This window comes from Toxotes jaculatrix, chromosome 3 (genome assembly GCF_017976425.1).
Source record: "Toxotes jaculatrix isolate fToxJac2 chromosome 3, fToxJac2.pri, whole genome shotgun sequence".
Lineage (NCBI taxonomy): Eukaryota > Metazoa > Chordata > Actinopteri > Toxotidae > Toxotes > Toxotes jaculatrix.
Genome location: NC_054396.1, coordinates 16,022,253 through 16,043,128, shown reverse-complemented (window position 1 = coordinate 16,043,128; position 20,876 = coordinate 16,022,253). Strand labels below are relative to the sequence as shown.

General features: G+C 41.2%; 4 protein-coding genes across 4 annotated transcripts; 1 reads left to right on the top strand and 3 right to left on the bottom strand.

Annotated features, from left to right (window-relative positions):
* Positions 1-1,625: 1,625 nt before the first annotated feature.
* ssu72 (SSU72 homolog, RNA polymerase II CTD phosphatase) lies at positions 1,626-6,642 on the bottom strand. Its single transcript, XM_041033603.1, has 5 exons — positions 6,375-6,642; positions 5,220-5,363; positions 3,309-3,448; positions 2,941-3,059; positions 1,626-2,586 (listed from the first exon to the last, which is right to left on the bottom strand). The coding sequence occupies exons 1-5, from the start codon at positions 6,452-6,454 to the stop codon at positions 2,485-2,487; spliced, it is 585 nt and encodes a 194-aa protein (XP_040889537.1). The 5' UTR covers positions 6,455-6,642; the 3' UTR covers positions 1,626-2,484.
* Positions 6,643-9,654: 3,012 nt separating this feature from the next.
* fndc10 (fibronectin type III domain containing 10) lies at positions 9,655-11,744 on the bottom strand. The gene is made up of 2 exons (XM_041033585.1): positions 11,617-11,744; positions 9,655-11,450 (listed from the first exon to the last, which is right to left on the bottom strand). The coding sequence occupies exon 2, from the start codon at positions 11,301-11,303 to the stop codon at positions 10,239-10,241; it is 1,065 nt and encodes a 354-aa protein (XP_040889519.1). The 5' UTR covers positions 11,304-11,450; positions 11,617-11,744; the 3' UTR covers positions 9,655-10,238.
* Positions 11,745-13,585: 1,841 nt separating this feature from the next.
* On the top strand, positions 13,586-14,780 carry LOC121178967 (olfactory receptor class A-like protein 4). Its single transcript, XM_041033490.1, has 2 exons — positions 13,586-13,672; positions 13,761-14,780. The coding sequence occupies exons 1-2, from the start codon at positions 13,586-13,588 to the stop codon at positions 14,778-14,780; spliced, it is 1,107 nt and encodes a 368-aa protein (XP_040889424.1).
* Positions 14,781-15,965: 1,185 nt separating this feature from the next.
* Positions 15,966-18,099, bottom strand: LOC121179022 (olfactory receptor class A-like protein 4). Its single transcript, XM_041033592.1, has 4 exons — positions 17,815-18,099; positions 17,272-17,535; positions 16,402-16,647; positions 15,966-16,178 (listed from the first exon to the last, which is right to left on the bottom strand). Exons 1-4 carry the CDS (start codon positions 18,097-18,099, stop codon positions 15,966-15,968), a joined length of 1,008 nt encoding a protein of 335 aa, XP_040889526.1.
* Positions 18,100-20,876: the final 2,777 nt, after the last annotated feature.

The following is a 20,876-nucleotide window of genomic DNA, read 5'->3' as shown; positions in this document are numbered from 1 at the left end:
ACACTGAAAGATGACAAGGACATGGATATTTTTGAGGCTGTTCAGTGAAAACTACAATTTTCAAAATGTCAGCTGTTCAGGAATTAGTAGACCTAGCCTTGCTTGTGGAATAATGTATTTTTTTAACCTTGTAAACACACACAAGTTTCATGAGCTGTAGAGGTAGAGAAAATTTCTCTACTCATCAGTATCATAACCCATTGCTACGACCATTTCCACTGTATCTGTAATTAACAATTGTATTAACCGACAAAAACAGGCCACAAAATTCCACAGTCTCACAAAGAGTAGTGCTATTATAATTGATGAAATGTTGCACCTGTTAATAAAGGTTTCCACCATACCATAAATACCCAGGTTTCATGGTGAGAAGTCATAATAAGCTTTGCGTGACTTCAGGCTCATTGAAATGCACTAGTCTAACACAGCCTGAGCTTCACTCACTCACACACACACACACACACACACACACACACACAGAGTATAAACAAAGATCGACTGACTTTAGTAACGTGACATCTGAATTGTATTTTACCTTCCGCAGGTGCAGGCACAGACATGGTCCTCCCCTCTGATTAACGGTAAAATGAAGTTGTGATAGCGGTCAAGAAGCGCGTTCATTGTCAGTCAGTCTGAAACAAAAAATAATAACTGTTGTAAACGGACATGCACCACAGCATCGATGGCTTTTCCAAACAAGTTTTTAAACGCCGACTAACTGGCTTACTATCCACTTATTCGCCGATTTGTCGTTTTGAAAGCGACAATAAACTGACACGAGTTGTTACCCGGGACCACAAAAGAGCACCATACAGCATTAGGAGCATCATGTTGATCTCATATCCAGACTCTTCGGTTAGCTTATATTGTAACTTGCTCCAGGAAGAACAGAAGGGCTCCTACCGGTAACTGTCCGTGCCTGTGCACCCGCTCTGCCCTACCCTCACCGTCCGACCGCTGTCCAGACAAAGGTAGTTTAGCTAGTCTCTCCTAACTGCTTAAAGGGAATGAAACGAGTTGTCATGGTTACCTTTAGTACTGTAACGTTTTAACTTTCGAATTCTAGTTGTCGTTACTGAACAAACGGTCGCTTGGATAAGTGCCCCCCTTCCTCACTTTGTCAACATAAAACGAAGCTCGTGTTAAATTTAACATTTATTTCTTTTTTTTTTTTAATGACCTTAATTCGAAAAATATATACTTTGCTTTAACAAGGTACCGGCGGGTAGTAACGGATTACATCCTCTCCGCCAGTGTACACAAATGCATTTAAACACACACTGACTTATGCTTCACCCAGGTAAGCTTTATTTAGCACACCTTAATCAGCTATACAAAATGTCTGTGAACCACAAGATGCAGAGGGGCAGTGTTTGCTGACCAAACAAAGCCATACTGAGCAAAGTTTTTTTTTTTTTACCTTAACCCAATTTTCACCAAATATGTTAACGTAATCTAATTATTGCCCTTGTTTGTCCACAAAAAGCTCCATAACATCTAACTGTATCAAACAAGATGAGCAGGTTGTCTGGACTACTGTGTTAGCAGAATAATTCAAATAATATGCTAACATGTATTATAGCTCTTACATGAAGCACATATCACAAAGAAAATAAAGAGTCCGGTCATGATTCTTAGAGATGTCTCTCTCTTTAGTGGATTCATATGTACATACAGAAAAGTCAGGCACTCTGAGCTGAGCTCGCAGTTTGCAGATAATTACAATGCTTCAATTCTTTAACATTTACAAAAGAAAAAAAAATGCCCTGAAAGATAACATATCCAAGTTTAAATATGAATGAACGCATTATATTGGAAACACATTGGAGGAGAGCCTCAGAGAGGTCTAGGTTTGGTTATTCATTATTAGCCCACCCACTTTAACTTAATCCTAACTAATCTACAACACACAGTCTCACAAAACACGCATTCAGTTCAATTAATTCTCCTCCCTATCTGACCCCGAGAAACACATTTACATTGTCCCCCAGAAATAAAAATCTCACATATATACTTGAATGAATTACAATTATAAATCATCTAGAGAAAAAAAAAAACAGCATCAATGTGCTGTACCGAACAAAAATTAGAAGGGACTTGTAAAGCAGTTGTTTGACCAGGGGTGTGTGGGTGTTATGGCTCTCCCTGAGGAGACATGGTTGAGTGATTTCACTGGACTGGGATGGAGGGAGGACCTTGGCCTGACCTTGATCCGAAGTAATAAAGGCAGAGCAAGAGCAGCAAGTCCATCCTCTGCATAGAGGAAAAACCCATCATCACCAATATGTCCAACAGCAGCCATTTGTTAGGTCCTGACCCAAAGCTGTGTGTGTGTGTGTGTGTGTGTCTGTTTGTGTGTAGGCACGCAATGTGTATGTTTTGTGTTACAGTTGACTGAGGAGCAGGAAGTGTGTGTATGTCCATATTCTGTTGTTTGATTGCTTATGATCTGGGTCTGTGTTTATTGCAAATTTCTATTGTGCATCAGTAGAAGCAGACAGTGTGAAGAAAAGGCCTGTTGCTTTTCTCCTCAAACTCTTGAAGGAGCTCATCGATTTCATTCTCCATGTCGTCGGTGTGCTGGATCTGCAGGGGTGAAGAAGGAAGCGCATTAAACACAGCCTGCACATGCACACGTTTGCACCAATAAACTCAAATCGATCTCTGTACACCATTTATCAATCTATAGCACCTTTTTATAGCATTGGCAGCATTTTCATTAGGTGACCACTGAATCTGTTCTTTTACATATATATGGCTTGGCAGATTATGTATACTTAGAGATCATTTCATTGATATCACCTGATGATATAGATTTACTGCAAAATTTCATTATTGAACCACTTAATGCCTTAACATGCTGCATAATAACTACAACCCCACTTTGCTCACACTGTGCCTGCAAAGCAGTATCTGAGAACCCTGGAGGGAGACACTCACACATTGACACAGCTCACAGATAAGGAAGGCGCCCAGCGTGGCCTCCTCGTGGTTATCCTGAATGTCTACATTGATGACGTGTACAGGCTGCAAAGTCTCCTGCTCTCTTGAGTTCAGATCTGTGGAGCAACAACAGATGAGAAAGAGAGAGAGAGAACACCATACAGTCAGAAGTGTTGGATAAAACACTTGGAACTGCATACACAACAACTGTGTTTTAAACCATGCCATGACTCAGTGCTGTGGCTAATGGGTTGAAAGCAGCCAGAGCGAGCCCATAAAGCATAGTATTAGTGCTATGTTTTTCCAAACAGTTCTCAGTTACTATGTTTCTTCAGTGATTTGACATTTCTTATGGGAAGCCTCACCCTCCAGGACTTGATCATACACTCTCTCCTCACAGGTGATGACCAGGTCAAACTTCTCCTTGCAGTTTTGAAAGCGCTCAGGCTTTGATTTGATGCGCTTGTTGCGGTCCAGCATGTGCAGGATGCCGTTCTGTGTGTATCTGGAGAGCGGGAAGGTCAAGGAACACAGCAGGAGCAAGAGAAACATTTCAAGGTAATACAACACATTCATCACACTATCAGGAGAGGAGGGGTTTCAATCAGCACTCCGTAAGACTGTGAAAAAGTATGATGTCCATTTTCCTGAATGAGACTGTATATTTTGATTGTAACTGTCTCAGCTATGTCTCAGTCAAGTGATAGAGGCAGATTGTACACATCTGAATAGTGTCAGTGTTTGCATTAGTAGATCTACAGCACCCTCTAGTGGGGAGTGAAAAGCCTGCTATTCGTTAGTGGTCAGCTGACAAAACCAGCGTGGATAGAATGATGGCACATCAGGGCAAAGTCAGTAGAAAGTGAAACTTTTACTGACAATGATTAATCCATTCAACAGAGTTTTAATATTTAATGTTATCAACAAACCGAAACAGCAGTATGTACACCTATTCATAATGCATTGTGATTTGTGATGGCTAGTTTACAATTTTATAATAAGGTGCCCTTCATATTCAGCAATATGATCCTGCAGTGGGTTGGCAACATTTACACCAGCAATACAGCAATATTATTTGCAATGGCACAATAGTAAGTGAAAACTTGGTGAAGTAGTTTTAAGCTTGGATTTTAACTGAAGGACCAGAAAAAGATGTTTTTCTTAGACATGCTTAATAGTCCAACACTTAGCCTGGTCCTTAATTAAAGACACCAATTATCTGACAGAACATGTGAGATATCCCAGGAATAAAAGAGGCCTTAAAACAAAGAACGAAAGGGGCAGCTATAACATTCAACGGCTGATAGTGTTGACATTTGAACAATGGCAGGACTTGTTAACAGGCGCAATAACTGCAATGATTTTCATCAAAGTTTCTGAGTTATGTACAAATAAAGTGCCCGGCAGTAATAGTACCCCAGCACATTACAAGCCTTCCATAATGTGGGCCAAGCTATTGTCTGAGTGCCCTCAGTTTGATGGCATCTGCATATACTTTAACTAATGAGGAATAACACATGATTATAATTGAGAATCTTTAACTTACCTTGGGGCACTACAGTCAATAAAATCTTAAACAGGATTAGTCATTGGTGTCTGCTTTTTGTAGGGTTTTTCTCAGTCATTCTTACCTACTTGTGGCCACTGTTTCTCTTTGCCAATGAGGTTCTCCTGTGATTTTTTTCTTTATACTTTCCCCCTTACCATGTTTTACGGTGTTTATAACTGATACGCCAACGCTTCAATTTTGCTGTTAACAACAATAAAAGACAAGTGAGCTAGATCAAGCTGAATACAAGAAAAAAAAAATAGTCTAATTTGATGGTGTTACACAAATTACAAAAGTATCTATAAGCTACATTTTAAAAATATAGGAAAACTGCATTAGCAAGAAATAGTGGTAACAAGAAGGAAGAATATTAGCAAGGATCTTCACCAAATTGCACTTACTGCTGTACAGCTGTTGTATTGCAAGGTGCTTCTCCTGTATTCTGTATTTTACAGTTTTCATAACAAAGCATACTGTCACACATTTTAAAAACCCTGGATGTGATTTACCCATCAGTGCTCTCCGATCTGCTGAGCCATTCCAACGCCATCACACTTCCATGAGCCCCCACAAAGACTGATACCTAAACAAGATGAATGTACATGGGCCATGTTCACTTATCTGGCGTGTAGTATATATATATATATGTGCGTGTGTGTGTGTGTGTGTGTGTGTGAGAGAGAGAGAGAGAGAGTGGGTGAGTAAAAAGTGAGTGAGAAGGGGATACAGTTCCTTGTCCTTGCGGACCAAGTCGTTGTACATCTGTTCATATGTTGTTTTGAAGTCATACACATTTGGCTTATCCGGGGCAGGACCGGGTAGCTTCACATGAGACCCTGTCCCAAATGAACGCACATCAAATCCACGTTTGCTGCAAAAAGGAGAGGACAGGAGAGTAAATTACATAACATTTCTGGGATCAATGTTAGATGCAAGAAAACATAATACAAAAGCAAAATACATTTAAACCAATTTTGCCATGCCTGTAGCGTATCTTAACCAATCTGCCTTCTCAGTTGTCTCCTGACATGTAAGACCTGAACAGAATGAGTAAGCAAATGTGGGGGCTGTTATGTGTAAACAAGCTGAATTAAGACATCACTGCACACTTTAGCATGTAGAGCCATTTCCAGCTCTCTGCCGTACTGTGTCAGAAGAAGATACTTTTTTTTCTTTTCAAATAAAATGGACAAAATCCTATAGAGGGTAAAGGGCATAGAGGCATTTTCCCAGCTGATCACATAGGTGACAGTATGTCACCGACAAGCTTTCTTGGTCCATTGATCATTCCATCCTAGACAGAGATGCACTAATTGTGACTTCTCATTTTCGTTTCCAGTTCAGCCCTGCTGTTATGCAAATGTACAATGAGAACTGAACAGCTGTATGAAAATTAGGCTAAGTGTGAACTGTAGTCTTAGGAACAAAATTCCTAAATGGTGTGAATGAGGGTGCTGATCAGATATGATGAGTCCCCCCAGTGTTACACAGCTGCAGTTCCTCCCTTCCGGAATACTTCCTACAGAGGGGCGCTCTTGTCAACATGTGGGGTGGAGAAAAAAAAAAAACACAACTACATAAAAACTTGGGCCAGTATTTTGAAAACCTAGAAATCTGTTTGAAATCGATCTGTGTACATATTTAATTGAGGCAGCAGTAAACCTAAAACGTAGTGAAAAGCAGCGTCAACAGTGCGCTGTGGCCCCGGTGTGACTCTCAAGAGGAGCAAGTCCATTGTTAAACTGCGCTGAGGCCCGACGGACTATCTGTCACCATGTCGCCGCGGCTCGGGACCGGCTCAGAAAACGGCTCGATACCGCACGGATTTCGTTCACTTGGCGGTCGTTTTCCGCTTCTCCTCTTCCCGGTGGCTCATCTTTACCTGAGGATATTGTGCGCTTCCATACTGCGGTTCTGGTTGCTCGAGCACACAACCGCTACACGCAGCGGGTGGCTCGGCATTGCGACTCTCCGGCTGAAACTACCCGATACAAGCTGCCAGAAACTAACAGAGGTGGTTAGTTTGCTCCCTGTGAGAACAATTAACAAGACAAACAACCCCTACGTTAAGACAAACAATAAAGCCTTTCGAGAACAAATACTGTGCGACGTGCTCGTCTTCTTTTGAAGCAGGAAGTTAAAATGGCGGCGCCCCGTGAGTTGAATACGGCTTTATCATGTGATGTCATGTGAGGGAGGAGCTTTCTACTTTGTCAGTCCAGAGTATACAGCGACGTAGACGTGACGGCAATAAACAAACATGTTGTGAAAAACATGACCTTCCTTTAAATAAATATATATATTTTTTACTACAGGAAAAATGTGTACGAGAACACCCAGGGTATTTTCCAACATACACTTGGATTGCCGTACATTGCCATGACCCCAGGAAAAACACAAATGCTCTGCTAGCAGTTATCATCAAGAATGCAAACAGAAGTTAAAGAAAAGTTTTGCCTAAATAATATGTAAGTTTATGCAGCCAGGCACCCCAAAATCTAATCATGTAATCTATTCCATATGCGGAACCAGTGGCGTAAGTATCCCACTAAACATTAGACGTCTGATGGATGTGCAGATCGTGTCTATATTGCGTCCGTCGGTCCATGACCAGTTCTGGACATTTACACGACGTGTAAACTAGGTCCGATATTTGGACGTCTAACTAAGACCCCACTTGGATGTCAATATGCAGTTCAACATTTGAACGTCGGACTAGGTAACTTTTTTGGACGTCACGTGGACGTCTAAGACAGGTGCAGGAAATTGACATTATTAATGAATGTAATTTTTTAAATGACAAATATCAACATTGTTATCAACATGATTAATGAATACGATTATAGATTATTTGTGATTAAACATTATTTGTTAGTAATTATTTATTTTATCATTTATTATTATTTGTTTATGTTTTTATTCATATATTTATTTGGAAATGCAACTTGTTGGAAATTAGGCTTCAGAAAATAATTTCATGGTACATAGGAGCCTTGATTTTATAACTTTTATGATTTCAACCAGTCAACGCCACTCTGATTGGCTGAGGCAGCACGTCGTCATAAGCCAACCAGTAAACGGTACCCTGATTGGCCGAGGAAACACGCCAAGCTTTTGGCGCGATTCTTCGAATTTCATTAACCGTCTCTGATTTCATCTCTGTGGAAGCAAGTGGCCGTTCGGTTCTGTTCAGCGTACACCAAAACCACCGTTTTCCACTACGCTGAAAGTAAGTTGGTCATGTTTGTTCATTTTATGTTCATTTATGTATTTATAGTGTTAGCTGTTCTAGCTTTGTTGTTTTAAGCTACCTAAACCTGCTGTGGCTATAATTGGCATTGCATGTCATCGTATCAGCTAACGTTAGCTAAACATTGGCCATAGTTTAAATGGAATTGAAATTACTTTTGAAAACGACAGTGCCTAAAAATATTCACGTTAGCTGAAGCATTAACGTGAACAAGCATTGTTAAGTCGCTAAGTCACTGCTCACTAACCAGCGCTAGGCTGGTAGCTAGCCTAAGCTAAATTCGCTAAGCTAGCGAAAAGAACAAGCTGCGAACTTTATATCTCGCGGCTCCCTCGTGGCAGGGAATATGCTTTTTACATGCTAGCGAGCCACGAAGATATAGGCAGGTGGTGATGTATATGTATTAATCCAGTATTGGTAGTGGATGCACAGGCAACATATTTTTGCTTACAAATATGGGGACTTGGTGTACCCGTACTGTTTCTTCAGTCATTAGGTTCGGTCAGTAACACAGAGATGTAAAGTTGAATGTGGTTGCTCATGTTTCAGCCAGGGAACGTACAGTCTGTAAGTATTGTGTGCGTGTAGTTTTCAAAGTGGTATGTTTATTGTGTTGTTAGCATTGTTTAGTGGAGTTTGTGTATTTATGTAGTCACCTTTTGCTTAAGGGTACGCGTGGTGAGAGCAGTACAGTATGACTGCAGATTTCCTTTACATATTTCTAATAATTTTTCTTTTTCTGGTCGTGTAGTTGGATTTATGAAATTTGATGACACAGGACAGAGGATGAAGCAAAGGACCGCAAAGAAGTGGAGGTGGAGGATACACAGCAGTCACTCAGGACTGATTATCCGTTGTGGAGAATGTTGTCACAGCTTTTGTGCATCGTCTTCTGTATTCAGAATAATTCGGGTTGGATTTTACCTCAAAACACATTGTTTAGCACTTTAATTTTTATTGTTTTAAATTTCTGTTGTATGTGTATGTTTATTTGTTGTGATACATACCCAAACAAGGTGGGGTGTGTAATTTATTTTATTATTTTTATATTTATTTATTTGTATTTTTCTACTACTGGTAGTTATTGGCTATCACTTTCATTTAGTTTTGGCAGACAAAAGTAAAGCATGTTGGCTTCAACTGATGAACACTGAAGTAATGTCCACTTGCAAGCCATGAAATTCATGTTCCTTGTTTTTACTGGTAGTTGGCAGGAAATTCAACAGAAGTCAAAAGCTTTATTAGTGACATGTTTGTGCCAGTGATTGACAAAAATAAAAATGGAAATAAATAAGTGGGGATTGAATTGTGATTTATTGTAAACCTCTGTGTATAACTGTAGCCCCATGTGTTTCCAAAAGGTGGAGGACCCGTTTCCTGTACCAGTTAATTTTCCTGTAGCTTTGTTGCCTCAGCAGCGGGTTTAAAATGGAAATGCATCACACCTTTGTATGCGTTTCCAGTTGTCACCTGCTGCTCAGACAATCAAATGAAGCTATAGGAAAATTAATTGGAACAGTGTGCCACCTCCTGAAATGGGACTACAGTCGTGCACAGAGTCTAGAAGCAGTATAAAAACGATGTCTGAAATGAGTTTAAAATTTGATGTAGAAAAGATGTCCACAACAACCACATTTGGACTACAATTAGCCCTTATTCAGAGGTCCTGTGGACGTCAATACTGGACGTTCGGTAGACATCGGAAAAAAGACATCTTCTGGCGTCACAGTCTGCACCTTCAGGGGACCAAAATTGGACGTGCAAAAAAGACGTTGTTTGGACGTGTCTTTGCGCAGTGGGCACGCACTCACACACACACCAAGAGAAAAATAATGACCTTTGCAATGTGTTAGAAATGACCTCATGGTTCTTTATTCACTAACAGCAGGACATAAAGGCATTCTAACCCATTCTAACTTTGGCACAGTATTTGGAGATTGTACACCAGATTGTATTGCCCTTCACAAAATGGTACAAATACATACTGTGTGCAGGATCTAAAAGCAAAACAAGATGGATGGGATGATTTATTCAAGTGGAAAAATGTTATTCAATAAAATTTTATTTTTCTGTGACCCAGCAAGGACAGAACCAGTCTGGACATGTTCACAGGCTGCACACTTAGCAAAACTGCTGTTTCTGATGTACTAAAAGCCATTTTGTTAATTGTATTGCTGTTTAAATGCTGCCAGCACACAGACTGACAAACTCAATCGCAGACAACCTTGAACAAAAACATAGCACAGTAAACTACTGGATTTACTGAATGTAGGTCATCAGTACTTTTGGTTCAGTGCATCCTCGCAGAGGTTGACAAGGCATGTTATTTGCAGAGCCACAGTAGATTGTGCTTCAATTCAGTCATAACAGGATGTATATATCATATTATGTTGCTGATTGAAAAATAATTGTTTTGGACGATGAGGGACCATGATTGTGAGATTTGATATGGTCACGGATGTTAAATGTAGGACTTTTTATTTATTCAGAGGTGCATCAGTGACGCGAATGAGTGCGGTAGGAGTATGTGTGCTGTGTCGTGGGGCTCATGATGTTCTCTGTGATATATGCCACCAGCAAGCAGATGATGACCAGCATCACACAAATAGCTCCCCCCACTGTTGTCATGGCGATCACAATATCCTGCATCCCAGACGGCGACAGGGTAAACTCTACACAATCCCGCCAGTCTGCTTTCTGGGCTGGATCGGAGCGGGCCAGGGAACGCAGGCAAAGTCTGTAGGGGATGTTCTCATGCAGCTCGGTCAGTAGAAAGTCCCTGCAGCCAGATCCAAGATGGACCCCAGCACACTCAAACTGAGTATAGCTTCCGTTCCACCAGCAGCTCAACTCGTAGCCTCTACGTCTATGGCGTCGGCCACTGAAAACAGTGTTTGATCGTATAGTTTCCTCTCTGGTTAAATTCATCCCAGGATCCCCACTGCTCTTTTGACCACCTGCAGTCTCTTCTGTCTTTATACCTCGGCCATCAATCGTGGATTCTCCCTCATGGGTCCACTGTAACAGTACGCTGCCATTGATTAGAATATTTGCCACCAGATTCCCCAAAGACACCACTGTCCTGCAGTCTCCCTTACGACACTTGTACCCAAACAGTGTGTCTCGAAAACACAGCTGGCCCCCAATGCCACCCTCAATCACTCGGTAGGCACACAGCGGTGACACCCCTTCCTCTGGGCCCCAGCTTGGTGCCCTGCCAGACCTTTCAGATATCACAGTAGTAATATTGCCTCTGCTGGTGTTGAAAGAGGAGCTATTCATATGGCCTGTTACCTCTTCCAGCTTTGGTGATGGCCTACTTTCGTGGCTGTAATTGGAGTCACTGGAGCCATAGTTGGAGCTGATATTAGTCTGTTTCAGCCAGTTTTGGGGCGTCCCCACATTATTTCTGCCTCTCACCTCCGATGGGGATGCTGTTGATGATCGTGTTGATGATGCTGAGCTGGCGCGATGAGATCTGCCTGACCCAGCTGTCTGGTGTAATGTGCAGAGCAGGAGTGCCGATAAGGCGAGCAGTGATGGTCGTTGTTGGCTTTTCATCTCAGTCCCTCTCGTCAAATTATTTTCTCTCACAGTGTACAAGGCGGGCTGATGTCTGCCATAGGATCAGCTCAGCTTCGGTGCACACGACGAAATCCGTGTGAAACTGAATATCGCGTCCATGGGCGAGAGCAAGCGGCGAAGCATCTGCGACAGAAATAACATTCAATCATGCGTCCATCTACTCAGAAAGAGATCCGAGTATGACCTTGCACAGGATAAGCTTGCACGATGAAGTTAATAAAGCATTAATGGTGATTAAAGTCATCTCGGTGTAGCTCTCGACACACGGGCATTTATGAAGACCACTTACTTGTTTCGGCTGGACGAGAGGACCCAGCTATCGTGCCATCAGATTTGCTTTTCTTCTTCCTGCCTGGCTTGACGTAAAGGCTTTGATGCCCGCTGTGTGAGAGTGCACGTGGAGGAGCGCGCGCCGTGGACTGCTTGGGCGCGTGGGTGCGTGCACAAAATATTTGCAGTTATAAACAGTCGGTTTGTGAGTCATCATCCCACACAGTGCTTCGGGTGTCTGTCAGTAACAGAGACAACAATACGAGTCTTGACAACACCGATGGATGGAGGGTTTAAACTGACCTGCATCCCACCCGTGCTGCTAAATGATTCCACATTCAACAATGCAACTGTCTCAGTATCCATCCATCCATTTTCTATACCGCTTGATCCGTTAGGGTCGCGGGGGAGCTGGAGCCTATCGCAGCTGACTACGGGCGAGACTGTCTCCGTATTACATTTCAATAAATAAAACTTGTCCATATGAATAATACAAAGAAAGAGATATTGTCATACCTATACATTTATGTGTTGGATATCCTGTTTCAAAGCATGCTTAAAGGACGACTCTACATTTTTATTATGACTTCTGTAATCTAGATTTGTCTTAGTGCTTTTAAATACAGTTCAAATTCAGAAACTTTGGTGGCTGCATTTGATGCCCCGCTGCTCTCACTTTTAGCTCTATGCCTTTCAGTGAATGCCTCACAGGAGGAGATAACATACAGAGTGTTGTCACATATATATGCCATATATATTGTCATATGTAAAACCTGCATTTACAAATAAGGTTTGCATATCTGATATATGAATTATTGAATTTGCGTGTTTCTGCACATACCATGGGAGAATTTGATAAGACAAAAATGGAATAAATTTCAAACCCTTTATTCTGCAGTTATCTGCCACAATGGAGGAATTAACCGCTACTGAAAAACAGAAAGTTGTTGCCTCTGATTTTTCTTCCTGGTTTAAATGTTTAAATTTCCTTAAGTAAATCTGTTGTTTATGTTGAACGGAGTGGGCAGCCAATTAAAGCACAACATGAAACACAATGCAGTTAAATCAACTCCTGCAGTTATACCCTTGTGAAGCTTATGTTCACATTTTGTTTGAGACTGTCAGAGAATAGATGTTCAACAAAGGAAAATCTAATGATGATAAATTATCCCAAGCACAACAGAAAGGAATATGACATTGCTACATGATCAAGATGCATCGTTCTCCACAATACATTTCATTAAGCAGTGCTTAGGTGAGATTATTCCAAACAGTGATTGCCTCGTCCCTGAGAGAGAAACATGGCAACCCAGCAAACAATTAATACCAAGGGAGAGTATGAATAGCTTACTAATAGAAAAAAAATGCTGCATCAGTGGTGCAGGCTCAGCACCGCTTGTTCCTGAATGGTCACGTTGTATAATTGGTTAAATCTGTGTGATCAGTAGTTTTTGGAATATATGATTGTCTGGTACTACATAATGTTATTTAGCCAAACTAGTCATGGGACATTAACAAGATAAACTGAAAAATAAATGAGCCAACAAGGGAAACACCCAGGGTGGATCACTGGTCCAACACAACATGCGTTTCTGTAGCAGATGTTGTTATCGGTATGAATAATTTAATATGAACAGAGCAAATAACAGCAACTCATGCCTGTTGATGCAGTTGTTCAGGTCAAGAGGCAGCACTACATTAACAGTCGGTCGGTGACGCGGAAAGCAAATGTGGAAAATTCCTTCCTTTGCTTATACAGTAAAAAGCATCAGCATGTTGAATTAAATCGACCTTAAACCTGGTCAGCAAAGAAGAAATGTTCTGTGTGATGAACCTATTAGTTCGCCCGTGTGTGTGTATATAAAATACCATGAGGAATATCAGCGGTAGTAGTGGTACAAATGAAGCCTTGATGATTCTCTCTACTCTAACAGACATGCTCCACACAAAGACAAAGCAAACTATGTCGCCATGCAGAGGATGATGCCATGTCAAAAGTCCTCACTGTAGACGCTATTTTGTTTGGGCTTTTGGTCTTTTCTGGCATCCTGGGAAACATCTTGGTCATCCATGTGGTGAGATAATATAGAACACTGTATTGGTATTTGTGAGCTTAATGCTTTTGGTAGGATTGTTCTCAGTCTGTCTTGCTTTTGCTCTCAGGTGTTTCAGTCAGCCAGTGAGACCCCGGCGCATAGACTCCCTCCTTCTGACACTATTTTGGTGCACCTGTCGCTGGCTAACCTGTTGACCTCACTTTTCCGCACAGTGCCCATCTTTGTGTCAGACCTGGGCTTGAATGTGTCTCTGTCGCCAGGCTGGTGCCGAATCTTCATGTTGCTTTGGGTGTGGTGGCGAGCTGTGGGCTGTTGGGTGACTCTAGCACTTAGTGCCTTCCACTGCACTACCCTGAGGCGACAGCACGTGAGCTTTGGACCTCTTGCACAGCAGAGGGAGAGGCGGCGGGTATGGATTGTTCTGGGGCTGGTGTGGGGGGCTAACCTGGCCTTCTCTATTCCGGCTCTGGTATACAGCACCCATGTTCACGGCAATGCCACTGTGGAGCTGATGGTGATCAGCTGCACCACCAGGCCTTTGCTGGGCTGCATCTGGGAGTTCCCCTCCAACGAGCAGGGCTCAGCTTTCGCCTCCACTTCTCTGGCACTTAATGAGGTGTTGCCACTGGTGTTGATGGTTTGCACTAATCTGGCCACACTTCACGCTCTGGCCAAGCACATCAGAGCCATCACCTCAGGAGGAGAGTCAGGAGCAGCTCACGGAGAGCTGGAGAAACATGTATCCACTGAACGCAAGGCAGCTCATGTCATCATGTCGCTGGTGTCGCTCTTTGTGGCCTGCTGGGCCCTACAGGTAGCTGCAGTGACATACTACAACCACGATGGCGGACACCATGCTGAAGGGCTGCTGACCGTGGCCCATTTTTCTGCCTCGCTGTTTGTAGGATTCAGCCCGATGGTGGTGGCCCTGGGACATGGCAGGCTGAGGAGGAGAATCATGAGCATGATGTTGGGGTGGACCAAAGCTCTTAAATGTCACAGTGAGGACACTGAGCAGGAGAGTAAATCCCCAAAGACTAAAGGAAAAAAAGGAAATCAAACCATTTTCGTTGTTCAAAAAGAGAGGAAAGTCACTAAAGAAGAGAAAGTTAAAGCAAGCAAATGATGCAAAGTGTGAATGCGTAATACTCTTTGAAAAGTGAAAAAATTTACACCCAGATAAGCACTGATGCATCATCCATTTGAATCCACTCCCTTACTGCCAGGACTATACTGTTGTCAAATATTATATTATCTTATTTTGAGATATGTCGATAAAAGCAGTGGAGGTCAAATGGAGGTCAACTTGAGATAAAACATGTTATTATGTCTTTGTCATTTCTTTTGAGCTGAGATGTATTCCAATACTACTTTGAGGGGTTTTTTTGTACAGGTTGTTTGTGCTGTGAGTTCAGGTTTATTTTTATAAGCCAGTATCACGTACAGTGTCTCAACAGGCTTCACAAGCCTCTAAAGCACCTTTCCAATGACTCAAACCCAGTCCAACTAGTCTCCAGTCTCTAGCTTGAGAAAGTAAAACTGATCCCCAAAAATTTAGTACAAATGATAGAAAACCTGGAAGAGGATACTCAGTAAGTGATCCTAGAAAGTTTGTTTTTACAGTAGGCAGTAGTTTTTAAGTTGTCCTTTATGTTTGCTCATTATATTAACCACTCTACCCCTGCGTTTATCACTAAGCTCTCTTATAAGGATCTACAAACTGATGCAGAAGCCTTGATATTCCAAATTGTGTCCCAGGGACTACTGTCTCACAATCATTTTCTTTGAGATGTGGTTAAAATATTATTTTATGTTGTTACAAATAGGGTGTCAGATTATGAAATGTTTAGTCGAAAGCCAACATGATAAATAAAATTAACATATACAGCAAAAATTTAGCCCCAGATATTGGCTGGCAGATGAATAAAAAAAGTGATTCAATAATGTACATGAATTGATTTTGGTAGATTTTCATTTTTATTTAGACCATTTGTTTGGACTGTAAAATAAAAACATCACACCAACTATCATCCCTGTGTACATAAAGGATTGAACTCATTGGGTCATGTTGCACATATCCTTGTTATCTTAATGGTGTTTCAACACTTTATCTTTCCACTGTGTCCATCTCCAGTCACAAACACATACGTGGAGGTTTACAGAGAGAAACATGTTTTCATCCTATGCCAGTGAACCTCCGTTAACTATTTTTTTGAGAGAGGATGACGCTAATAATAGTTCATGATTAGCAGTGTTGCTTGAGCTGCACCTCCAGTGCTTCAGCAGAGTGAACTGTCCACCAGCAGCTCTGTCAGTGAGAGATCATGGACTTGATGAAAGAACGCAGCCGCCTGTGGCCGACTGCCAGAACAGCAGGTGACATGGCAATGAAGATAATGTTGGCAAACCGAGCAATGACCAGAAGAAACTCAGCCGAGGAGCCACGGTTATAGTTGAAATAGTTGACGGAGATAATGCTGGTTCCCCAGGATGCAATGAAGAGCATTATGAGAGCAAGAATCACCTGAAAATCACACAAGACAAAGAACTGGAGGCAGTGAAACCCACACATTGACATCTGATGAAATCTGGTGTAATAAAAATGTTGCTAAAACAACTTAGAAACTGGCTATGTTTGCCTGTTCTATTAATAAAATCAGAGGTCTGCTGAATATCAAACATTTTAATTTACTAATTTACTACTCATCTACTTGGCTTAAAGCTCTAGACACTCTCCTCCTCCTCACCTTGGCTGCTCGTCTCTCAGCTGGTACCCGTTTTATGACAGGCGCGTCTTGCACCGAACTGCGCGTCCTGCCATGGGTGTAGAGTGTGTAAAGGGAGCCCAGGTTGGTAAAAGCCATCAAGATTATGGGAATCGTCTCATGGATCACCATAGATGTGGTGGCATAGGCCAGGCCGCTGTAGCTGGAGGGAAAGTTCCAAACACAGCCCAGCAGGGGGCGTGTTGTGCTGCTCACCAGCATCAGAGTCTGTGATGAGGAAGAAAGAGGAGTGGAGGCAGAACAAAAGAGGAAAGAGAGGGGAACGTACACTTAGTACCACTGGTCAGAAATTAGGTGAAACATAGGTTTTCTTTAAAATAAGTAGTTCTACATTTGACACTCACTTACACTTTACTACTAACCTACTTGAAGTGAAATATACTTTAGATGAAGTGTATTATACAATTTCTCTAAACATCGAAAGACCATACCAGTCCTTTAAAGTTTTATCTCCTTAAATACAGGGTGTACTTAAAGCATGCTGTACACTTTCATTCATCCCCTCAAATGTAAACCTGCATATGTTTGTCAGTTTTACATTATCATGTAATCAGCAATAATGAAAATTATTCTTAATGTCTGAACTGAATCAACTCATTTACAAACAATAAATGCAGAGCCGATGTTCACTGATACACAGTTCAAGCAGGTTAAAGAAGCCAAAGATTTTCATAGATTGCAGAAATGAACAGAAACTAATGGAGGCCTGGAATAGGAAAGAAAATACTTAAAAAATTCTAAAACACATTAGGGATCTTTTCAGTGCCTGTAATGTAAAGTATACATTATTTGTAGTAAATGGGCTGAAACATGTAAAACCACTGAAATTACCTCTGTGGTGTTCACATCCCCACTAGTGGAAAATATGTGGGCAGGAATGGCGTAAACAAGGTTGAGAAGCCAGATCAGGCCAAGACTCAGCAGGAGGGTCTTAGGAACACCCCGGGACCCGTGAAAGTTCCCGAGAGTGGGAGCCACGCGCCTCAAAGTCTGGAGGTGGAACGCACTGAGGAAGAGCGTTGACCACACATTGACTGACCGCAGCCACACCCAGACACCCATCAAAAACTGACACCAGTCTTTGGATGAGTAGAGCTGTAAAAGAAACAGGTGTAGAAATAAATAAACTAATATTCTGTACTCACACTTATCTCCTGGAGATACAAAAAAACTCAAATTAGATGTCAGCCTGACTGACATTTAATTTGTTTTATGTCTGTCTTTTCGGCTACTATATGTTTTCTATGGCAAACACAAATTTCCCAAACAAAAATCTACGCTTTGACATAGACCACCAGTATGGTAGGTGGTACAAAGACAAAGCCTCTAAACTAACCAAAGGATAACTCGTGATTTAACTTAAAAGCTACATACCTCAAGTCCCATGTCTGAAATAACAAGCAGTGTGTTCCTCATCACAGACACCAGCAGGTTAGACAATGCCATGTTGATGATAATGATATCCGAGTTGCGTCCTCCACCACGGTCCATAATCACATTCTTACCAATCACCCCAACCACAGTGGCATTACCCAGGATGCCCAGCACCACAAGGATGATGTAAAAGGCAGTTTGTGCAGGGGACACAGAGACACGAAGTCCCATCCCCACAAGCTCCTGGTCTTCATCTTGCTTTTGTGGGCCGTTTATTGCAGCCATTGATTTAACAACCTTGTCTCTGAAGCAGTTTTAACAGTTGATATAAAGTCTTAAAGCGTACCTCATCTTCATTTTTGATTTATATCAGAAGAATAAAATCCAGTCTTTGTCCTCCAAAATGCTGCCAACATGTTGAACACCAGTTCAATCAGCCTACTTGCATTTTGTTCTGTGCGTTCTTCACAGGCGCAGTCATTTAAGACACTCCTTCCCACGGCCATTCAAATAGGGTTATCCAACTTGTGTCATCATGACAAAAAAGTGACAGCAGGGCTGTCTATGTGCTCCGTTCTGGTAAGACAACCCCTGTTAGGCCCTGAGAAAGCCACAAAGCAAGACTATGTTTTATGCCTCAGGGAGCAAAAGGTGCATGTTAATGAAACTCGAGAGATTAATCAGCTTCCATGAGTGAAATGTGCTTTCTTTGCAACTTGATTTGTTTCACCATTATCCCAGGGGAAATGGAAGCCTTTTTGTTTGTTTTCATGTATTTGCATGTGGTTGGGCTTTCAGCAAAGGAACAACAAAAAAACAGCAGCACTTTAATCTTATTTTTTGCGTTTGAGGACAGCAGACCAGATCTGTTGTCCTAAAAGGTAGTTGTTAAAGAATCTCACATCCAGAGAGTTTAGACAGGCAGGGAGTGGGTGGAAATGCTCACCTGTGCAGGGGAGAAGCTAAGCAGGTTATAAGAGGCTGTGTGTTCTCCACAGATCCCCGTTTGTCCCCAGCCATGCTGCCACACCAGTAAGTTACTCTATATTATCTGCTGTTTTTTTAGTTTATTTATACCCATTTCTGTTGAGTAACATTTGTTGTATATTAATTTCTTTGTTTAAATAGATTATGTGACAGAGCATCACTCCTTTTTGGCCTTTGGTGGATGCATAAAAAATGTAAGCAGATTGTTTCCTTTTTGTTCATTTAGCTGGTTGTGACATGTATGGCAATATTTTGATTATGTATTACTTTACACAGAAAATCATCCATTCATCCATTCGCCATTTAATACACTGTCTGTTAACTTCACCACACTTCCTGGTGAGATGATTAAAAAGTGATTTCCCCTTCTTTTAAATATATGTGTTTACAATCCTGCAATGCATTTAACCAAAAAAGTAGTAGTCGACAAAACCATCTCACAACAAGGTCCACTCATTTTTTTTAATCTTAGGCCTTATAGCCATTAGGGAGCTATTTACTGCAACATAAGTGCACATATCTGCACGTTTGCAGTTTGTAATACACACAAATCTTGACTTGCACATCTAAAGCAAGCTCAAGTTGCTAATTCAAGTGAGGTGATCTGTAGCCTCACCACTAGATGCCACTAAATTCTACAAACTGGTCCTTTAAGGAATGACATCCACATCAGGGCACATTTTTAATACAGAACCTTTTATTCCCTTCTGCTTGCGAAGAAAAAAATCAAATACATATGGACATTGTGCAAATATATTTTCATTGAAATCTTTAACTTGTTATTTAATTTGCTCAGAGAAATAAATTTGATTTGAAAATTGATTGAACAAACCTGGCCACAAATTCAGTTGCACATCAAGTTAAATGCAAAGCAAAAATTTAAAAAATATGTTCACAGTTCACTCACTCTCTACTCTGTACTGTACAGAAAGTACAGAAACAGGATGCCGATACAGAAAACGATTTACTCTGATCTCAAAAGCCAATACCATTAAATTTAACATCTTCATGATCTTCAGCATCATTTTGCTTGATTTTCATCACGGGTAGTAAAACAGAAACACACCCGTCTGTGACTTCAGTATTTGCTGCTTGTTGTTTTTTTGTTGCCAAATGTCCATCGCTGAGTGGAACCAAGAGAATGATAAATGAAACTTGTGTCTCCCGGCAAAAAACACTTTTCTGACGCATTCACCATCAGCTTCAAAATGTGAACATTTTAAACTACTATAATCAACAGTCCAACTAGTGATGAGCCACAAATGGTAGATAACAAGCTGAAATCATTAAAAATAATAAAAATTATTCCAATTTTTATTGGTTGTTTTTGTTTTAACAAATTAACACTGCTTTTATGAATTTCAAAAGATTAATTATTGTCAGTCAGAACAAGCATTTTGTCTGCCAGGGAGAAACATTAACAGGTAAGGTCATAGTCCTCTAACTAGGCATTCAGAGCTTTATGTGAGAGTGAGAGTAACTCATTTAACAGCGTTCATGTGATAACTAGTAGTGGAAAGAAAATATTACATTTGTGAATGTAAACATCGTTGAACACTGTCTTGTAAAAAGGTTTGAAGGATAAGGTGATCTGTGTGAGGACTTTGAGACAGTACCACTGTAGTGCCAGACCTCTGAATTGATGTCCATCCATCCATCCATCCATTTTCTATACCGCTTAATCCGTCAGGGTCGCGGGGAGCTGGAGCCTATCCCACCGACTATGGGCAAGAGGCGGGGTACACCCTGGACTGGTGATTTTTTTTTTTTAAAGCAATATAACAGTAACAATAGTGCTGTGAAAATGAAATGCAGGGCAGCCTGATTTTCAGGCTACTACAGCTCAGCTTCTTGGGTTGCAATTTACTGAGAGACTTCTATTTTTAATTGCATAGTTTTAACTCTTTACAAGGATGTTTCATGGCTTATGTTACTTCAAAGACGTAAAATATGTCATTCATATTATCATAAGTTGTCTTTTATGTTTGCTCATTATATTAACCACTTTACCCCTGCGTTTATCACTAAGCTCTCTTATAAGGATCTACAAACTGATCCAGAAACCTTGATATTCC